The following is a 19,678-nucleotide window of genomic DNA, read 5'->3' on the forward strand; positions in this document are numbered from 1 at the left end:
GAGGTCTGCTGAAATCTTAACGTTCTTGACGCAGGAGTGTTTCACTCTTCAGCTGTACTTTCCACGTGAAAATTAACCATGTACTTTTTGCATCTTAACCGCCTTAATTTTAAAGAAAGGCATGTTGCAGCCACGATCAGCATTTTTAGAGTCTATGTGACCATCCTATAGTTTTTAATTTAAAACACACGTTTTCGTGCATGCTCCAATGAACCAGCTGTACAGATAGTGCAAATATAAGCAAAATCAACATGACATTCTGTGTAAGCCCTGCTTCATTTAATATATCCTGTTAGCATGTTTGAAAAACAAAAATACTGTTAGGAATGAGCGTCTAAATTATAAAGAACTCCCCTTCATTTCTTGCCCATTAAGACTTCCCCTTGCTTTCTGGAATTGTCTCTATACTCCAGTAAAAGACATTAGATCAAGCTACTAAGCATTGTTTTGGAAGAATTTGCCCATTTCAGTACGAAATGGTTACAATTCACTCCATGGACCGCCTGAATTACTGCGGAGAAATCCAAACACCTCCACAGACCGATCCCACAATGGAGCTGCTTATCTGCTGTGTGGAAGCCAATGAGAGCACGTGCCCAGGAGAAAACAAGGAGGGCACTTTGCCACACTTTGGCTTGGAACAGCTGTGACTTCCCAGCTGCAAGTCTCAGGAGGGAAGGAAATAGCAGAATAACCTGTTATCAGATTGCAGCCATCTCCAGGGATAGAGGTGGAAAAGATTTTTTCTCCCGTTCATTTCCTTGCCTCGAATGAGGACAATACAAAATTAGCCCCTAAATGGAAAATTCTGGCATGCATTCTGTGAAGGAGGAAATAATGTTTTTAATGGGCTGTTTCAGGTTTAGCACTTGGCACGTGAGTGGATGAGGCACATCCATCAATCTTCCTGGAGCTTCAGCCTTCAAATAAATAAAAAAGGCAAAAACCAGCCCCACTTCTCTAGAACTACATAAATGTCAGAAAAATCCCCGTGAATCTTCACATTTGACTCCTCCCAAGTTCGGGGAGGGACATCTCACAGCCCACCGCACGTTTGACATTTTACACCAATGTCAACTGCATCACTGCAGATCCACTTCCCAGCTTTCACTAGAACTCCAGGTCCAGGCCTCCCTCCATCCCTGTCACCTCCCTGCAGCCTGCCAGGTCTCCAGCGCTTCCTGAGGTCCTGTGCCTACAGGCTAATGCCCAGAGGGACTGAGCCCACCCTCCTGTCACGCAACCAGTGGCTTGCAGCTCGTCTGACAGCCCAACTGCTTTACTCCCAGCCTGCAGAGCTGTACTGGGTTTGCACAACCAGGTTTTGGTAGCTGGGGGACAACAGCTTCTCTTCCTCTGTGAGAAGCTGCCAGAAACTTCTCCTATGTCTGGCAGATCCACAGCCAGCTGGCTCTGAGATGGATGCACCGCTGGTCAAGGCCAAGCCCCTGAGAAATGGCAGCAATGCCTCTGTGATAACCTGTTTAAGAAGGAAGAAAAAGTTATTGCGCAGATGTAATTGCGGCCAGAGAAGAGCAGAGTGAGAACGTGCAAGAGGAACAACTTCGCGGACACCAAGGTCAGTGGAGATGGAGGGGGTGAAGGTGCTCCGGGCACCAGAGCTGAGATTCCCCTGCAGTCATGATGAAGATCATGGTGAAGCAGGACATCCGCCTTCAGCCCATGGAGGTCCATGGGGATGCAGAGATCCACTTGTAACCCATGGAGGAGCCCCATGCTGGAACAGGTGGATGCCTGAAAGAAGGCTTTGACTCCGTGGGAAGCCTGTGCTGGAGCAGGCTCCTGCCAGGGACCTGCAGACCTCGGGAAAGAGGAACCCACTGGAGCAGGTGGGGGACTCACGCTGGAGCAGGCTGTTCCTGAAGGAGTGCACCCCGTGGAAGAGTGGGTCACGTCGGAGCAGCTCTGTTGCCCACGGGAAAGGTGCACATTGGCGCAGTCCGTGGGAGGGACCTGCTGGAGGAGCAGGGGAAGGACCCCTCGCTCTCCCCGAGCAGCGGCAGGAACAACGCGTGACGAACTGACCCTAATCTCCATTCGCTCTCTCCCTGCGCCGCTGTGGGGCGGGAGGGGCAAGGTGTTTTCAAGATTTATTTTACTTCTCATTATCCTGCTCTGATTTTGTCCGTAGTAAATTCAATTGCTATCCCCAAGTTCAGCCTGCTTTCCCGGTGACGGCAACCGATTTGTGATCTCCCCCGATCCCTGTCTCAACCCGTGAACCTTTCGTTTTATTCTCCCTCCCGTGCCCACTCGCGGAAGGGAGCGCCGAGCCCAGGCCCACCCCACACGCCGCCGCTCCCGCCCCTCGCCACCCCGCGCGGAAGGGGCGGGAACAGCGGGGCAGCGGCGGCGGTGATTGGACAGAGGGCGGGGAGGGGGCGGAGCCCGGCTCGCGGTTCTCCCGGCGGCTCCCGCGCGCTTCCCGCCGCCGCGTCGCCACGGCAACGGCGCGGCCCGCGCGGGCTGTCATGGCGGCGCCCGGCGCGGCGGTGAGTGAGGGGCCCGGGCGGCTCCGCGCCCTCCCCGCCGCCCGGCGCTGAGCCCCCGCTTCCCTCCTTTCCCCCTGCAGGAGCAGCGCTGGCTACGGGCGGCTCGGGACTTCGTTCGCCGGGCGCTCCCGGGGCCGGACGGGCGGGAGCCAGCAGCGCTGGAGGCGGTGCTGCGGTGCCTGCGGAGCGCGGGCGGCGGGACGCTGCCGCTCGGCTACAGGTGACAGCGGCGCGGGGGGGGCTCCGGTGCCCACGCGCGGCCCTCCCGGGAGCTCGGCGCGGCTCGTTCCTGCGCGATGCCCGCCCCGGATGCCGGCTGTGGGAGGGATGCTGTCGAACGGGGTAACCGCACGCGTTTCTTTGGCCTGGGCGCGCCCCCGGCCGCCCTTGCGCTGTGATGAGGCGCCGTCTCCGCCTGTCTGCGGTAGGAGAGCGGGTGACCAAAGCGGGGCCTGTCGCCCAGGCGGGCTGCCGCGCTCTACAGCGTCTGCACGGCAGCTTCCCGCTTGGATCCTGCGGGCCCGCACTGGAGGATGCTCCTGGTCTCCGAACCTGTTGGCCAGCTGAGCCCAGCGTTCGAGTGTGCGCTCTTATAAAAGGGAATCTAGGATAATGTGGTCCATATTTTAGTTTATAAAAAGGCTTTTGAGTGCTCACGATCATGAAAAATATGCAGCTCGTTGAGAGATATCCATATTGGAAAGTTTGTCTTGTCTGGATCTGTTTCTTGCTCCAACTTGAGGGAGAATTAAAATCTCTGGCATGACCAGTTTTGGGAGAAAACGTCAACTGGAATTGATTAGGGATTTGTGACCTTTAACAAATAGTTAGAAAGTGTAGGTGGTTGATATTTCACACCAGCTAAACTTACCTCCTTTAAGCCATATTTTTTCCTGTGTATTTATGACATTTAAACCAGACTTTGCTTCGTATTCAGGAGAATCTATAAAGAAGAGTTGAAGGTACTTGATATTTATCTTCTGTGAGGCTAGTGGCCTGTTTTTGAGCACTGCTACATCCACAGCTAACCACCAAGCTCTAGAGCACGAGGAGAGAGAGTCTGTTTGCTTCTGTATGTGATGACCATGAGCCAGTGTCCTGCTGTAGTTCTGGTTTCTCCCAAAAAGCACTCAGCACATTTGACAAAAACACAAGCAGCATTGTGCTTTAGTGGATCGTAGGTACCTGTATTATTCCTGGTGGTGCTCTGAAGATGGAGCAGTTTCAACTAATCCCCTGTTCATTTTCCTGCAAAATGCACAGCATAAGCACCTGCGTAAATTTATGTCTTCTGATTATTTTTTCTATATCTAATTACTATTTATTGCTGATTCAGACTCATCACTCATCTGGACTTGTTTCTTGCTTTGAACTTTTGATCCCCCTAATCAAGTGAAACTCTTCAAATTCACACCCTTTGAATTTGATAATGTCCTGCTACTGAGCAAGTGAGTATTGTGACTAGAGCTCCAGTTTCACAACCTGAAATTGTCAGTGAAGCTCACTGGAAGCCACTACCACAATCACAGGCTGGAGAGCAGTTTGTGCTGGCTCTTTCAGTGTTGCTATTAGGGTACTTTGCAAACTGAGTTCTTCGTACATCCTGCTATATTATTGATTTTTACTTTCTTTCCTTTTTTGCAGTTTCATCTCCATCTCTGACCTGCAGCGTCAGCAGCACATACCGTGCTGCAGCCACCTGAGCTGGAGCACTAATGAATTTAAGGAATGGTCTCATCAAGGACAAGGTGCTTTACCCATGGAGCACACTTTGCCAAGGACTTACCTGATCCTGGTTGGCTATTTAGCAGATGGAAGGCAAGAAAACAAAGAAAAGGTGGTAGATGGTTGCCTGTATGTGAAGGACAGTACTGGGATAATTCCATGTGAGGTATGTCCTGAGGGGTTCTATGTTTATTCCCACTTCTGGGGCAGTGTCACAAACCACCAGGGGCTTCAGGTGTTCTGCCAGAGTCTTGTGAAGGAAGTAACATGTCTCTGTAAGAGGCAGGAAAACAGCAAGTGCACATCCTGGGCAGAGGATAGAACATGTGAAATGTGCCTTTGCTAGGAGAAGAAATGCTGAATGTACTGGCGTGGAAAAAAGAGACAGGTAGTACAGTTCTGTTCTATTCACCACAGTACAAGGTGGCCTGGGAGACCTTTCCACTCTTTGCTGAATTCCAACTAGTGGAGCAGAAATAACTTTCTGGAGAGCTGTACTACGTGTTCAGTGATGCGTTGATGACATACTTTCAGGAAATAATGGCTTGCATGACAGTTGACTTAAAAGCCTCCTGAAGGTAATTACAGGTGGAGTTGAGGTAACAAATAACCCCTGCAGTGGAGGTGACGGAGCACTGAAGTTGTGCTTTCCAAGGAGACAAAGTCTAGGAAAAAGTTGTATTGGTAAGAACTCCTGACTGAAAACACAGGGGCAAAAGAAAGCAGGCAAGAATTTTAGAAAAATAGTCTGGAAATAACTAAGCCTTGCATTGAATTAATTATCACCTTTCTGTGAGGTTGTGACTATAAACAGGAAGTGCTAGCTGTAGAGTTCAGCAAGTCTGTGGCAGATTTGCACCTAGAAGGACAGAGGTTCTCTGTGCAAGGTAAGAGAGTGTGCAGAAAGCCCTGCTCTCATTTAGTGATGAAGCCTGGGGGTAGCAGAAGAATTTGTGATGCACATGCAAGGGTGTATTGGTAATGAACACTGTAAATAGTGCTGAGAAAACAAAGTGAAACTCATCTCAAGCTTCAATCACCTCATTATCTTTTGGTTTAGCTCTTGCACTTTGAACTGGACTGGCTGGACACACTGTTTGTCTTCCCAAGCTGGTCATATATACCACAGACAGACCAGAGTGCAGCAGGGTACTTGGAAATCCTGGTGGATCCAGTGCCAGTAAATGCCCCCAAGGAAGTACTTCACAGCATTCCAGTCACCTCCCCAGTGCCAGCTGAACCACTGCTTACCTCCAGGTAAACGCATACCATGCCCAACTCCATCTCAGCACTGTTGCTCTGGCTTGGCAGGTAACAAGAAGAGCACTTGGCTTAGAAAGAGACAAATTCTATTTCTACCACATGTGGAAGCATAGCAGCGAGTGGTGGAAGTAAAAGTTATACAACAAAGCCACTTTTCTTTAACTATCTGTTTCCCAGGAGTTTATTGGAAGTTTTTGTTCTGTAATTTGAAAAAATAGGACGAATTTTAAGTATTTCTAGATGTAATTTCAAATTATGGAAGGAATATTAGAACAGTGTTGATTCAACTGCCTTTGAGGCTAAAATTCACTCTTTTGATTGGCACAACTTTTTCTTTTTTTTTTCTTTTTTTTTTTTTTATCCCCCAGTGAACCAAAAGAGTATACTTGAAAGTAATCCTGTATTTTATTATGATGTTGATAATGTGCCACTGGTCAAATTCTTATTAGATTACTGAGATAAAAGTGCCAGTGAAATGTCAACTGGTAGAAGTAACTGTGCTTTAGTTTACAGTATGTGAAAATGAGCCAATGGAATTGCAAATCTTAATAAGTTGATAATTTCAAGTTGTGCTAGATCATGTTTTATCTTCTTGAGTAGAGAATTCCTGGTGTAATTTAATTACAATAAAATGTCACTAATTGTGCTGCTTTAATTTCTTTATAGTTATCTTTTGTTGTTATTTGGTTTATCTGCTTCTAAGAAAGTAATTTTAAGCTTAAGTGTTTGATTTAGCTCAAGAGACCCTTCTAAACTTGAATTTCCATATTTCAGTATATATTCTCAGACTGTTAACATAAAGCTCCTTTGTTATTGACTGATATCTGACCAATTTTCCATGTTACCACTAAAATGTTACAGTGAGGTGCTGGTAATACTGTGTGTCTACTACTGGTTGGGGTTTTTTTAAAGTCATAAAGTTAGATAATTGTTCAGATGTTTTGGAATCAGTAATGGTTTTGTTCAGAGTAAGTGGGATGGTTATATTCAGGTCCAGTAGGAGCTAAAATGAAAATCTCAAACATAACTTTTTTTGAAATTACTTTTTTAAAATCTTTTGAAACATAGGTTTGAAACAGCAAACAGAACTGATTCAAGAAATATCATCTCTCTCGCCTCTCATCCGCTTTCAGTTTTGATGCTCTTTCACTCTGTGTCAAGTTTGTTAGAAAGACTCCATTGTTGCTTTCAGGCCTCTTGTTTATAGGCTTGCAGCTTCCACAGTGTCATGTTCCATGGACGTACAAATCCAAGTTCTGGTTTCTGCAGAAGAATTTCTTGTGACTTTTTTCTTCTCCTTTAGACCAAGAATTAGTTGCTTGTTTGTGGTAAAGCCTTTTATAACCTGGCTGTTATCATTAAGTGTGTGAATTTGTTCTTCTGTTCCTTCTGTCTTCAAATACTAAAATATCAAAAGGATTTAGTATAGAAAAGTTAAAATACAAATTTTGTAGTCAAATACTGTTTTGAAAACCTCTCTGAGAGACTGACCATATTGCTTCCTTGGATCTGTTATTCCCAGAAAGTACATGCTGCATATTTGTTTATTTTGCCTTTGGGATACTTTTAAGCTTTCTTTCATCTCTGATTTCAGTTGCCTCTTCAATTGCCCTCTAGGATTCCATGTAAGAAAAGATCAAAGCTTACTGTAGCAGGGGAATTGACCAGACTTGGGCCTCTCCTTTGTGTTCACCACAAGACATTCTTCTTTCTGTTTCTGAAGTGCTTTGCATCTGCTGTTTGTGTCCCTGTGCTGGTGCAAGTAAGTCCTTGGAATTTTGCTCACAAATTCACTATCTGGGTCTGTGTATGTGCTAGCTGATTAATTCTTTGAAGCTTGCCATTGATTTCCCAGTTTGATTTATTCTTCCTTTTACTAGTGATATCTTTTTAATTGCATCCAGTGTACAATAGTCTTGGTATGTAAGAAATCTAGTTCTGTGCCCTGCTGAAATACAGTCCTTCTCCCTCATGCAGTTGCAGTGTCCCTGAATGTCTTGCAGACACAGTCCTTTTGCTAAGAGTGTGAGGCAATCCTCAGAGGCAATCCTCTGGGTGGAAAAGGGTTTTTTGGGTGGGATTATTTAGGTTGGGAAGAATTTTTTTCAGTGGAGTTGATGCTGATGTTGCTTTTTGTTTCTCTGCTCTAGAAACCCAGCCAGCTGCTGTGGCATCGTGTCTTCCAGCTGGGTCAGAGGTACACGATCACAGGCCTGAGTATGTCCAGCCTGAAGAAATCTGGACAAACTATATTCGTCACCAGTGTTTCTTCCTGCCTTCTGCCCTACTGTGCAGAGCAGGTGAGGGAGCAGCCACTGAACAGTGTCTCACAAGGAGAATCCACTCAGTCTTCTTCCCTTGAGACTGCTGAGCAGCTCAGTTGCTCCTTGCAGCTGGGGGCTGAAGAGGAGAGGCCAAGACCAACCAAAGAGTCCAAGATCATCTCCTATGTGGTAAGGATTCATAGGCTTAGCCTTCACCCACTCGTGCACTGGGGTTTCAGCTCCTGGCCTGCAAGGACCATTGTTTTCATCACGAGTTTCTTACTGCTCAGATCTGTGAGTCTCTTATATTTTGTAACTCTCTACAGTCCTCTTGCTTTCTGTTTAGGGATTTGTCACCAAAGTACTCAATGTCCAAGCTGGTCTCTTTTTGCTGGATAACCAAGTCTGCTTGTGCCTTGCTTACCAGCCACTGCTGAACTCTGCACGGGGCCTCCGACCGGGAGCCTGTGTCGAGGTAAGCTGAGATTTGCAAGGTCATGAAGTATTCAGTGGAAAAGACTCAGACCCTGAGGATGGCTTGTGAGCGTGTGGGTCAAAGAAGGCTGCGGGAACATGAGAATTATTTCAGCAAGTATCTGGAACAAAACTGGAGATCTTACTGCTTGGACTCAGTCATGAGAGTTGATAGAATCATTATCTGATTCCTCCCTAAACTGTGCTCGGTGCCTCAGGCCTGATTATAGACAATCCATTAGAGTGAGAAAGGATTTAAGGTGGGATTACAGTTTTGGGGTGTGGTGGCAGACTGGCTATCTCTTCTCTTACACTCTGTCTGTGCATCCCAGCTCATCGACGTCCACCTCCTGCAGAAGCCTCTGGCATCCTTCCCTTTCACTGTGCTCGGCGCTTGCCTGAACAGCATGGTTGTGCTGAAGAGTTTCTCAAGGCTCAGTACCCCCTACCAGCCACTGGCCTCTTCGGGAAATCTCTGCTTACAGCTGCTCTTCCGCTTCAATCTGGGAATGCCACTGTACCTCTGGCTGGTGAACCTCCTGGAGACGTTTGAGGAGAGGTGAGGACAATTCTACTGAAGTCAGGCTATGCCTGAATGTGCTTTGTAGGTTACCTGGATGTCTTCTAGAACAAAGGATCACAAAATTACTGTGCTTGGATACTACGAGCAGCAATTGCTTCTGGTTTATTGGCCTAAGTAAGCCATTTATCCAGACTTCACATCGTGTCCAGTTGCTTGTTACCTTGCAGTTGCTCCTACGAGAAAAGCTGGTGCATTTTTAAAGTGCGGGTGAGGTAAAGGTCTTGGGAAGCTGCAGTGCTTTGGAGCATTGTACTCACATAATCCTGCCTGGAATGCTTTGTCCTGAAATACTGAAGCACCACAGGGGTGTCAGCTTGCCAATGTGGTTTGTTTGGCAGATTGAGGTGGGCACGGAGGCTGAAGCTGGAAACTGGTGCTACAACTAGATCATAACTGATATAAAGGCTCTTGTGTCCTGACTGTGCACAGAAGCAGCAGCAGCTGCTCAGCATATCACTTTGAGATATTCTGGGTGTTGCCAGGAGTGTGATAATTTGTTTTAGAGTCTCTATCTTGGCAGATTTTTCCACCCATGCTAACCTCCAAGTCTTCCAGATGGCTTCCTGCTCTCCCTGATGCTGCACTCTGTTCACAGGACAGCTGTGGGCCAGTTTCTGGCTTTACTTCTGGCTTTTGTTAGTGAAAATATTTGTGTTTGTTCTGAAGCACTTATGGTTGATCACTATGACTGCTGCCTTGGACTTAAATTATGTACATTTTACTCTCAGTCAAGTAGCAGTTTATAGAATGCTCAGTGTTCCTGTGCTTTACTGGCACTGCGGAATTTTGACATGCTACCAATAAAGCAGCTTCAGTTTTGCCTTGGGAATTATGCTAGCTATAAGTTTCAGGTTTTATTATCTTTTCCACTTTCTTTAAATGTGATTGCTCAGTCCTGGTACTGCTTAAAAATTGTTCCAGTGAGTGCTATTTCTTTTCATTTGAGTTCACTTTCTGTTGTATTTTGGTTGGCAGTGTGATATCACTTCCAGCCATTCAAAAACAGTAAGCTAAACCTATGAAATTAATTCTACATGAGGGAAATACTGGAATAAGAATAGTCTGTGGTTGTTTCTGACTTGTGTTTTTTGCATTCTGTGAAAGAAAGCCAAGTGTACCTAACATGAGTAATCATATCATGCCCAGTCAAAAGGCATGGAGATCCATTTGCGTGGCTTAGAGGGAGATTATCTTCATGTCGTTTGTTTCTCTGGCCATTTCAGTTTTGAGATTTTGCCAGTCTGTCCATTTCTGTGGATTTTCCTGTTCCTTGTCTCCCCAACATAATTTGCATTGGCCTTAAATGCTGGATTTTTTTAATCATTTCATGGGTTTTGTGATCTTTTTAGTTCTTGTCTTATACAGCATATTCACTAAAATCAAGCAGAAGGAGTCCCTGACTTAGATGCAAGACTCACTAAAATGCAAAGACTGCTTGTGTTTTTAATGGTCATAACTTTTTTTCAGGTTTTCTTGTTTCTTTGGGCGCCGTCGACTGCTTAGCTCTATGCACCAAAACCCTGGAGCTGCTGAAAAGTTCCTTGTCCCCCTTCTGCAAGCTATGGTGCCAGACAGAGAAGAAGCAAGAGATATTTATAATGAAATTCTATCAAAAATACACCAGTGTCCCCTGCAGAAAGTGAGTAAATATTCTTTGAGCTGTTTCCTGTTTGTCTGATGGGAAGAAACTCAGCTGATTTGTTCTTTCTCTCTTTTGTTCACAGTATTTGACTCTGAACCCTCCATGCCAGGCCCCATCTCTCTCTGCAGTTTGCCGTGTGGCAGAGCAGAAGAGCTGGGAAGGCTTCAGTCCATCACAGTTGCTTTCCCCCTTGGAGGCTCAGCATATGGGCACCCAGGAGCTGAATCGCAGACTGGCCTGGTCCTACTGCACACTCTCAGCAGAAAGTTTCCAGCCCCAACTGGTATGTGCCTCGTTCTCTTTCCTGTCTGTGCCTTGAGAGCTCCTGCTTCTCACCATGCCTTCCCACACCCTGTGCAGTGCATGCCCCTTCCTCCTGTTAGGGAACGACACTGCTTTTCTCACTGTGGCATGTTGAAAACTGACTGAATTTGAGCTGCTGCTGCACACACTTGGATTTATGGCTTTCAAGGATAGGAATTGTTTGATGCTCTTTGCAGCTTCCTTTCTGTTGTAGATACTCCTGGGTGTGCTGAGGGTCTCCTCCAGGAGCAGTTCCCTCCAGCTGCAGGACAAGAGCAGCGCACTTCGCTGTGTGATCTCCCGTAAGGATGGTAGCCCCTTTGCCCAGACTGCTCTCATAGGTATGTCGCACTAAACTGTATTTGGGTGCTGAGCTTTTTGCTCTTCTGCCTTCCAGCTCCAAAAGGAGGAAGAAGAGATGTTGTGTGGAGATGCTGAACTGTCACTGCCTGACCTCGTGACTTTAAAATGAGGATATTGACCTTACTGGTTTTATGTTCTGTTTTTATTTAGCTCAGCTCTTTTCTCTGATGCGTTTGCAGGATCACTCTTGCAGGTGGAAAACTACCAGCTTGTAGTGGAGAGATTCCTTAAGACTGATTTTCCCTCCTGGGAACACCTGGAAAATCTGGAGCATGTGAGAGAGAAAAAAACTAGGTGAGTCCCTTTATTCAGTGTGCAGGTAAAATCACCACTTTCCAGTACCATGAGTATTTTGGACTAAGGTAAGCCTTCTTACCAATTCAGTGCCAAAGCACCCATTCTTTGCTATTTGCATAAAATGAGTTCTTTCTCAGCATAAAAGCTACCATCTCCCTTTTGTTCAGAGTACTTGCAGCCTGGGAGCAGCCCTCCACTTCACTCTTTCCCACTGCTCCTGCTGAGTACCTGTGGGGCACTCACCAGATGTGTTTTTCCCAGACAAGTGTTTGTTTAGGACGGCCACGTGTTTAGGAATAGGGAGTTTCACTGTTACCATTTGTCATTTCAGTGTCTATGTGCAGTTCTACTTGGAGGATGTTCAGCTTCTCTATGCTGCTGAAGGACAAATCCAGAAAGGCCTTAGGAGTGGAAACAGCTCCTCTTTGAGGAATAAGAAAGATGGCGGCACAACATCTGAGCTGGAAACCCCAGAGGCAAAAATGCTGAAATTGCAGGATCCCAAGGCAGATCCTGGCAGAGATGAGAACTGTCAGGGGAGCCAAAGCTGCCTCAGAACAACAAGCTGTGTATCTCACCTGTTCTTGGTTACCCAGAAAGAGGGTCTCATGTCACGCAATTACCAGCTGCCCGCAGAAGGAGATAAAGAAGCACATGAGCTGCAGTGCAGTTTCCAAGCCACAGTGCTGTGGCTGGGCAGACCACAGCTCTGGAGCCACCCCAGAGAAATTGGGAACCTATCGGAGCTGGAGGAGACTGGCTGTGATGGAAAAGAGGGTGTGATGCAACAAGAAGTGAGGCAGCTTTGGGGTGTGGTTTGATAAGTCTGGGAGCTGGCTCCTCTCAAGTGAGCCTGTGTGGTAATTTAGTATCAATGGGAAAGTGATATTTTTGTTGGGTGCCTTTGTGTGTGTTTGTGCCAGCAAATTCCTTCTTGCGCCACAAGCAAGTTCCATCTTCTCTCTGTCACCTTCCTGTAAATGCATCTGCCTTCTCTTACTCTTGGTGGTGCTAACCTTATTCTCAATCAAGGCATCCTCTGGGCTGGGCTTGCTCTCTTTTTACGGTGTTTTTCATTCCATACCTAACAGTTCTCATCACCTTCTCTCTCCCTCTCTATCTCTCTCTCTCTCCCCGCCTCATCCCTTCCCCCACCAGGCACTACTGCTGTTTATGGGGAAGTCTCTGCGATGGTTCCCATTCCTGCACAAGGATGGACTGTATCGCTTCACTGTGCCCTGCTGCTCGGTAAGAGACAAGTTGTCGTGCTGTTCTCTCTTGGAGACTTGTTGAACTGCATGTGGGAGTCGAAGAGTCAGAGTCAGAGGGTGACTAAGCTGTTTTCAAGGTTTGGAATTTCCTTCTGTCTTTCCAAGAAACTGCTTTCGTTCTGTGTTTGATTAAAATTCTCAGAGCTTTGAGTTCAGTGGATTTTTTTTTTCTTTTGTAAACCATTGTTCTTCACTTTTTCCCTTTTGAACTTTAATCTCCTTCCTTCTAATAGTCTTCTGTCATGCCTTATCATTCTTATCTCAGGACTTGGAAGTGTTTTACAAGCTCTGTTCACCACCTGTGCCAGCAACATTCCTGAGCAGGCCATCGTGCCCCCTGTGCCTGCTTGTCCAAGATAACTGGCACTTACAGCATGAGACTTGGATCTCCTGTCTGCCTGAGCACCAGGTATGCGGTGCCTTATTGTGCAGGGCTTTGACAAGCTACTTGTACATCTCTCCAGAACTAGCTAGACATTATCAATATACAGTATCTTGTTGGTGAGACTGTTCTGCTCTAAGTTCCATCAAAGGCTGCTGCTGGGCTTCACATTTTCCTGCTTCAGAACTCATCTGGAGAGGAAGCATGAGTTGCTTGACTTAGCTCTGAGCATGCAGAGCTTGTCTTTTGTGCTCTGGCTGGGGATGCCTGTAAACTGCAAGCTATCTGAGGCTGTGTCTCCCTCACTTCTAGCTGACAGCCCTGTCAGTGCTGACAGGCATGGATGAGAGAACTGCCTCCATCCCAGAAGTGCTTAGCAGCAGGTATGTTGGTGTGCCCCAGATTACTTTACATTAAAGTGACTCTGTCTTACAGAACAGCTCTGTGGTAATTTTTGTTGGGAAGTGCTATATTAAACTGCAATGAAATATCCACCCTAGGAATATGGTTTGGAAAATCTGTGTGCAAGTAGTCCAGACTTCTCCCATCCTGGGATTGTAGGTGACAAAAATGCAAAATGCTGTCCAGAAAATGGTTTGGCTACTGCTGGTGTGGACTAAGTCCCAAAGGTGTCTGCCAAATTCCTGTCAGAAGTGGAAACAAGCACGGCAGGGAAAAATCAGACTGAATGTATATTTTTGGGGTTTTTTTTGGTTTAGATTTTTTAGCGTACCTTGCTCAAACAAATACTAAGGTTAGAAGCTTTTCTGTTCAAGCATGTTTAATCTGGGGTGATATGCATGTACACTGGATTTTTCCCCAGTGCTTTATGAAAAACTGTGTTTTCTTTGCTTGGCTTCTTCCTCTAATTCAGAAAAACAATTAGGAGTTATGCAGATAGGAAGGCTGTAGTGCCTTACCCTTCAGCTTCACTGCTGAGCCTGAAGCAGCAGAAAGCAAGGTAAAGGGGCCTCTTGTCCCTGGGAGGGGTAGGCTGCAGCAAGCTGCCCTCAATCCATTAGCTCAGGTGCTCAAGGGCAGGTTCCCCAGAAACTGAGCTTAACCAACAGTGCTCCACTTTGTGGCAATCTTGAAGTCAGGCCTTCTTCCACTCCCTTTGTCTTCAGGCGGGACAAAAATCTTGGTCTGCTCTCAGTTTCACAGGTTCCCTTGTTTCTTTCTGTGGTGAGATCGTGAAGAGGACCTTGTGTGCCTCTCCCAAGAATGAGAAGCCACCTGGCCATCCAAAGCAGACAGGTAAGATTGTGGCAGCCTGTTGAGAAGCAACAGAATGGTTCTTTCTGTTTCAGAGAGCCAGTGCACTTGGCTAAGTGTGCTGCTGCACACTGGGAATAGTGGAAGTATGCCAGGATGTTGCATCCTGTTGCATGTCAAAGGGCTTGGAAACTGCACACTGTGTATGTGGAGATGGGAATGGGAATGCCGTATCCAAAAAACCTGGGAGGTGGAATAGTGACAACCTCATAGTGATGAGAGGAAGAGCCCCTCTAGCAGGCGCAGCTCAGTGACAGGCCGTGCTGCCTGTGTGAGTGAGCTCAGTCTGTGTGGTTCTGTGCCTCCTCAGGGACTCTGCTGTCCACGGATCACAGTGTGAAGCTCAGTGTCTCAGCTGCTCCAGGCTCCCCTCTTGTGATGGACATTTACATTACTGCCACCTACCTGCAGCATCTCAGGGGCTTGCTACCTGGAGCCAAGATCCTCTTCCAGAACTTGGAACGCAAGATCTCAAGGTGCTCCTGTCTTTAGAGCCCTGACCTCTCTTACTGTCTTTGAAACCATCTCTTAATCTGACCTCCCATGTGGACTTTCCTCATCCCTTGTCCAAACTTTCATGTCTCCCAATCCCTTACCATAAATTATTTTCCTACCATGTTACAAATGAAGATCAGCCCAGCCATCCCAAGAAAACTTGATTGTTTGGTTTCTGTGAGCTCTTTCTGACGTCTGCTCTTTCATATTGCAGATTCCATAATGTTTATTGCACATACATTGCCTCCAGCTGTGTGAGCATTGTATCTCTGCCAGCTTCTCACCTACCTTTTCCTTCTAGGTAAGTGTTGTGTCTATTCTCATGATACAGTGTCCAAAGAAAGGCTTCTATGTTCCAAGCTTCTCAAATTGCTATTTCTTCTAGTCCTGCAGGAGAAGCCTCATCTCCCTCACTAGTGTTTCTATCCAGCTTGAGACCTCAGCTGCAAAATGTGGCCCAGGCCCGGATTTTATGCCACTTGTCCTGTGTACTGACTGTGTGCCTGCAGTGGATTTGCTCACTTTGCAGCTGCATCTTCAAAGAGGTATTCAAGCTTCCACAAACATGAATTTGTGAGAAGTCTTGCAGTTTTTTTACTCTCACACATCCTTTGCTACCATGTAGAAGAAATGAGAGTTCCTATCTCAATTGCAACCCCAGTGTCTGAGAAGGACTTGCATATTAGAAAGGGACCAAAGTGATAACTGATCAGAAGTGTGTATCTGATGCCAGGCAGGCTGGCAGCTGGGACTGGGGGTGAAGTGAGGACACTGAAGAGGACAGTCCTACTCTGTTAATGCTCTGTTTTTCCCATATTCACTGCTATTGGGGATCAGCACCTTACAGCAAGGTGATTTTCTCCCCATATAAACTTTTCCCAGGGCACTCATTGGAAATGCAGTGAAATTCTTTACACTTTTGCCTACTTAATTAGAGAAGGATTAAAATAAGCAGTGACCCTTCCCCTTCTCACTTACACCCATACATAGCTGTAGCTTTGTTCTTCCTTCAGGGGAGGTGCACCCGACACAATCCTCCATGTCCATCACAAACAGGAGTGAGGCAAGCCAGTGCACGGTAAGTGCTGTAGGGATTGGGTGTGGGAAGAGGGGGGAGGAGAGAACAAATTACACCACAAACAGGAGGGGGAAAATAATATCAAAGATGGGATGTGGACGGAACAGCAAAGATGGAGCTATCACACCTTCTGAGATGTGAACAAGCTCTTTACTGAGTTTTGTCTGGCGTGTGACCCTTGTGAAGGGAGCAGGTATTGTCCTGCCCTCCTGATCCCAGCCTGCCTGCTCTCTGCACAGGGTGCTGGTGGAGGACGGAACAGGTGAAGCTGTGGTGCTGTGCAGGAATGAACATGTGGCAGCAGTGCTGGGCCTGAGCCTTCTCGAGTGGGAAGCTGTGCAGAACTGTGTGCAGAGCAGGGGCAGCGTGTGCATTCAGCACGGGGAAGCTCCTGGAACAGGGGTGAGTGGGTTATTCCAGCAGCAATTGCAGCCTGCTGGGCTCAAGTCTTGGCTGAACAGGATTTCCCTTTGCTCTGGGTGTTCCAGAGCCTGCCTGCCTCCCACTGAAAACTCCCTGGCAACACACTCTTTCCTTCCTCAGTGTCTAGAGGAACCCGAGGATCTTGTTGCTTGTTACCTAAGGAGTCTGTGCAGAAGTCCTCTTATATGTCGCCCTATCCTGTTGGATTTCAGCCTAGACAGGAAGCCCTCCAAGATCCTGCAGCCTGGTAAGCAAGTACTGCTGGCTTTTCTAATATTTAGTGTGGGAAGGAAGGGAGGAGGCATCTCACCAGGCTGGGGAAGGAGGGGTGCCTTCACTGCCCATCATGGCAAGATCTTTGAAGGATCTTCCTGGAATTTTGTATTCTATAGTGTAGAACTAAGTTGTGTCTTAGTAGATCCATGGCTATAAAAATAGAGAAATAATATTATGGAAATTTCTAAAACGACATAGGATAAATTTTTCTACTTCGCACAGAAACATAAAACTGTTCTTGAGAGATTCCCAGTCCTTGTCTGGGACAGGAATCTGATCAGCCAGAGTTACTGTGCAGACTTCTCAAATCAAGTGGGTTTTGACTGTAGATAGGACAGCATGTAGGGTCAGTAGCAGGCCTGGAAATCCTCACCTGGAAATCAGCACTGAAGTGTCTTGAATTCATGAGTGCTGAGGTCTGAGCTCATGCTGCCACAACTGTGCAGTTGCTGTGTTAGGGGGACATTCTTCACACCAGTTCTTCACACTGTTTGCACACATACCTAGAGCCTGAGTGCAGGTGCTGCAGGGGTTGATTTGCTAAGCTCACCAGAGGATGCTCTGCAGTGGAGACTTTCTGGCTGTCATGTACACTGTCTGTAAAGGCAGGTTGCTGATACTGATAGAGGATACAAAGCTCAGAGCATCAGCTCTGTGAGCACATAGTTCACAGCATTTCACAGTGTAGAATGTCTGTTTCCTGCAGGTTGGAGGGATGCTGGCAAAATGCATTCCTCTGCCTACATCCTGATGCCAAGCCGCTGCTGCAAGGCTTTCCCTCCCCCAGCAGCTTGTGCAGCTGTGAGCTAGAGCAGAGCCAGAGCCCTGTACTGAGTTGTTACCCGTTGTATCCTTCCCCTGCAGCTCCCCTGCAGCTGCGGAATTTTCGCTGTGGTGAAGTGGAGTTCGTGTCACGAGTAGGTCCTCGTCCGAGCCTGCTGTGTCTGAAGGTGGAGGAAGTGGGACAAGATGCCTTACACTACCTGAACAGCCAGAGGATGAGCAGGACATCCAGTTCCTGCTGAGTGGGAGCCACTGCTTCATATCTCTCCCAGTGGGAGAGGAATTATGGAAATACCTACTGCGATCGGGAGCTTTTTTAATCCCCTTTCAGTGGGAGCACAAGCCTGTGAGCACAGGGTGAAGGGTGCAGTCAAGCAGCTGCTGTAACTTGTGGAATTCCTGAACGGTCACTCTGAGCCATTGTCAACCAGTGACTCTGGGCTACATTTTGGAAGAGAGATGTTCAGTGCTTCCTATGTGACAGCTCTTGCCTTGGGCCTAGGCCACACAGTGTGTGCATTTTGTGTGGTAGTATCTACTAAATAAAGCTATGAAAATATTACTTAAAGAACACTGTTTTAGTATCTATTTTAGTATTCAGGTTTACTTGCTATATGGTGACCATTAACAAAACTATACAGTTCCCACAGGGTATGGTCTTCTTAACCTAATTGAAATTATTAAAATTACACTTTTAAAGCATCTCCTTCAAGAAAAGAAGGGAAGTGAGTAAGCTGCTGTTTGGAGACTAAATCATGATGCTAAATGACAAGATTATTTGGGCATTGTTATGCAGTTTAGCAGCAGCAGCCTGAACATTAGGTGGGGATGGTAAGAAGAGGCAGGCACTGAGCTGTGATACAGGCAGTGAGTTTATTGAGCATGAGTGAAGTATCTTCCCTCTCAAGGCCTGCTGTCCACTTCTGGGACCAAAGTGTGAGTGGCACAAGACCTGATCAATGCCACCATTCAGTAACGTTGTGAGACTCCATCCTAAAAGGCTGCCAAAATCGCTTAAAGCAGAAGTCTTTGCAAATGCTGCTGTGACAGCCTTACTTTCTGTGTGTGCTTTCTGCAGAATAGAAAATATTTTACTAAAGCTTCTCTCCACACTCCAGAAAGAAAGCAAAACAAAACCACAAAAAAACCCCAAAAACCAAAACAAACAAAAAACAACAAAAAACCCACACAAAACCAAACAAACAAAAACCCCCAAAAAACAACCAAACAAAAAAAAAAAAAAAAAACCCAAAACCAAAAAACCCAAAATAAACTATCTCAGCCTGAGGAAAATGTTGACTGTAAGTGATAAGACAGAGATTAAAATCTGGTTAAAAAGTGCAACTAAAAGTAGTCCTGTAATATGAATAACACAGTAGCAGACAGAAATAGAAAGGAAGTACCTGATAACACTTACTTATAAAACAAAAAAGAAAAAAAATTATTTTTATATCTGGGTTTAATAACTTTAATAACTTGAAGCTTCCAGTAGTATCTTACTAGTCTCCTTTTCCTCCTCATGCTGTATGTTAGTTTGCTGTCTGCTTATCTGTTCCTGTTTCATTTTGCATTACAACTGCAATCATCACTCCTCATGCAGGACTTTAGATGTGGTTTGTCTTTGCCAGGATATTCCAAGCCTGCTGGCAGTTTTCTAACCCGTCGCTGTTCCGCCATTCACATCTTTTTCAGCAGGGGAGTTTGATTTTAGCATTCCAAGAAGATGAAGGTTAACTGCCTCTCTTATTTACAGTTTTATTAGTACAGTCAGAGAGTCACAAGAGATGGGTGAATCAAATCCGTTTGGGGGGGAGTTAAGATTTGCTTGCTTTTAGTACTCTGAAGGAGCTATTCTCAGCTCTATTGCGGGAAACCCTTTTCCTGTTTGTGTCTGAACTTCTGCCCATGATCAGAGTTCTGGTCACTGTGTTAGATCAAACAAGGGAACATATCTTGTCCTACAATCAGAACTTTTCCTTTATGCAATTCTCCTTATCACATTCCTTGCTCTTTTTGTGAAGCCAATCAAAGTATCCTGTTGTTGATGTGGGTAAGAAATACCAACACAGGAAAAATCAGCTAATTTCATGTTTGCACTGCAGTGTACTCTGGAACTAGCAGGAACTCCTAAAGCCCTCAGCCCCCGAGGGAGGAAAGCCTGAAGTGAGTCCTACCATCAACGTAGCTGTAATACCTGTTCTGTGTGGAAGGACAGACATGTTCCTTTCAGCTGATTTTCTTTAGCTCATCCTTAACACTAGTTCACCT

General features: G+C 46.2%; 1 protein-coding gene across 2 annotated transcripts; it reads left to right on the plus strand.

Moving 5' to 3' along the window:
- The first annotated feature begins 1,426 nt into the window (after positions 1 to 1,426).
- CTC1 (CST telomere replication complex component 1) lies at positions 1,427 to 17,972 on the plus strand. 2 transcript variants are annotated; one of them, XM_038145078.1, is made up of 24 exons: positions 1,427 to 1,944; positions 2,594 to 2,733; positions 4,158 to 4,404; positions 5,299 to 5,495; positions 7,119 to 7,263; positions 7,652 to 7,954; positions 8,112 to 8,240; positions 8,572 to 8,798; positions 10,290 to 10,461; positions 10,547 to 10,747; positions 10,982 to 11,108; positions 11,310 to 11,424; positions 11,759 to 12,221; positions 12,586 to 12,675; positions 12,964 to 13,107; positions 13,393 to 13,463; positions 14,237 to 14,337; positions 14,666 to 14,831; positions 15,065 to 15,151; positions 15,236 to 15,395; positions 15,864 to 15,928; positions 16,168 to 16,330; positions 16,472 to 16,598; positions 17,492 to 17,972. In XM_038145078.1, exons 3-24 carry the CDS (start codon positions 4,273 to 4,275, stop codon positions 17,650 to 17,652), a joined length of 3,546 nt encoding a protein of 1,181 aa, XP_038001006.1. In that variant the 5' UTR covers positions 1,427 to 1,944; positions 2,594 to 2,733; positions 4,158 to 4,272; the 3' UTR covers positions 17,653 to 17,972. The 2 variants fall into 2 exon arrangements, with proteins under 2 accessions (XP_038001006.1, XP_038000998.1); XM_038145070.1 differs by lacking the exon at positions 1,427 to 1,944 and adding an exon at positions 2,375 to 2,513.
- Positions 17,973 to 19,678: the final 1,706 nt, after the last annotated feature.

This window comes from Motacilla alba, chromosome 1, assembly GCF_015832195.1.
Source record: "Motacilla alba alba isolate MOTALB_02 chromosome 1, Motacilla_alba_V1.0_pri, whole genome shotgun sequence".
Taxonomy (NCBI): domain Eukaryota; kingdom Metazoa; phylum Chordata; class Aves; order Passeriformes; family Motacillidae; genus Motacilla; species Motacilla alba.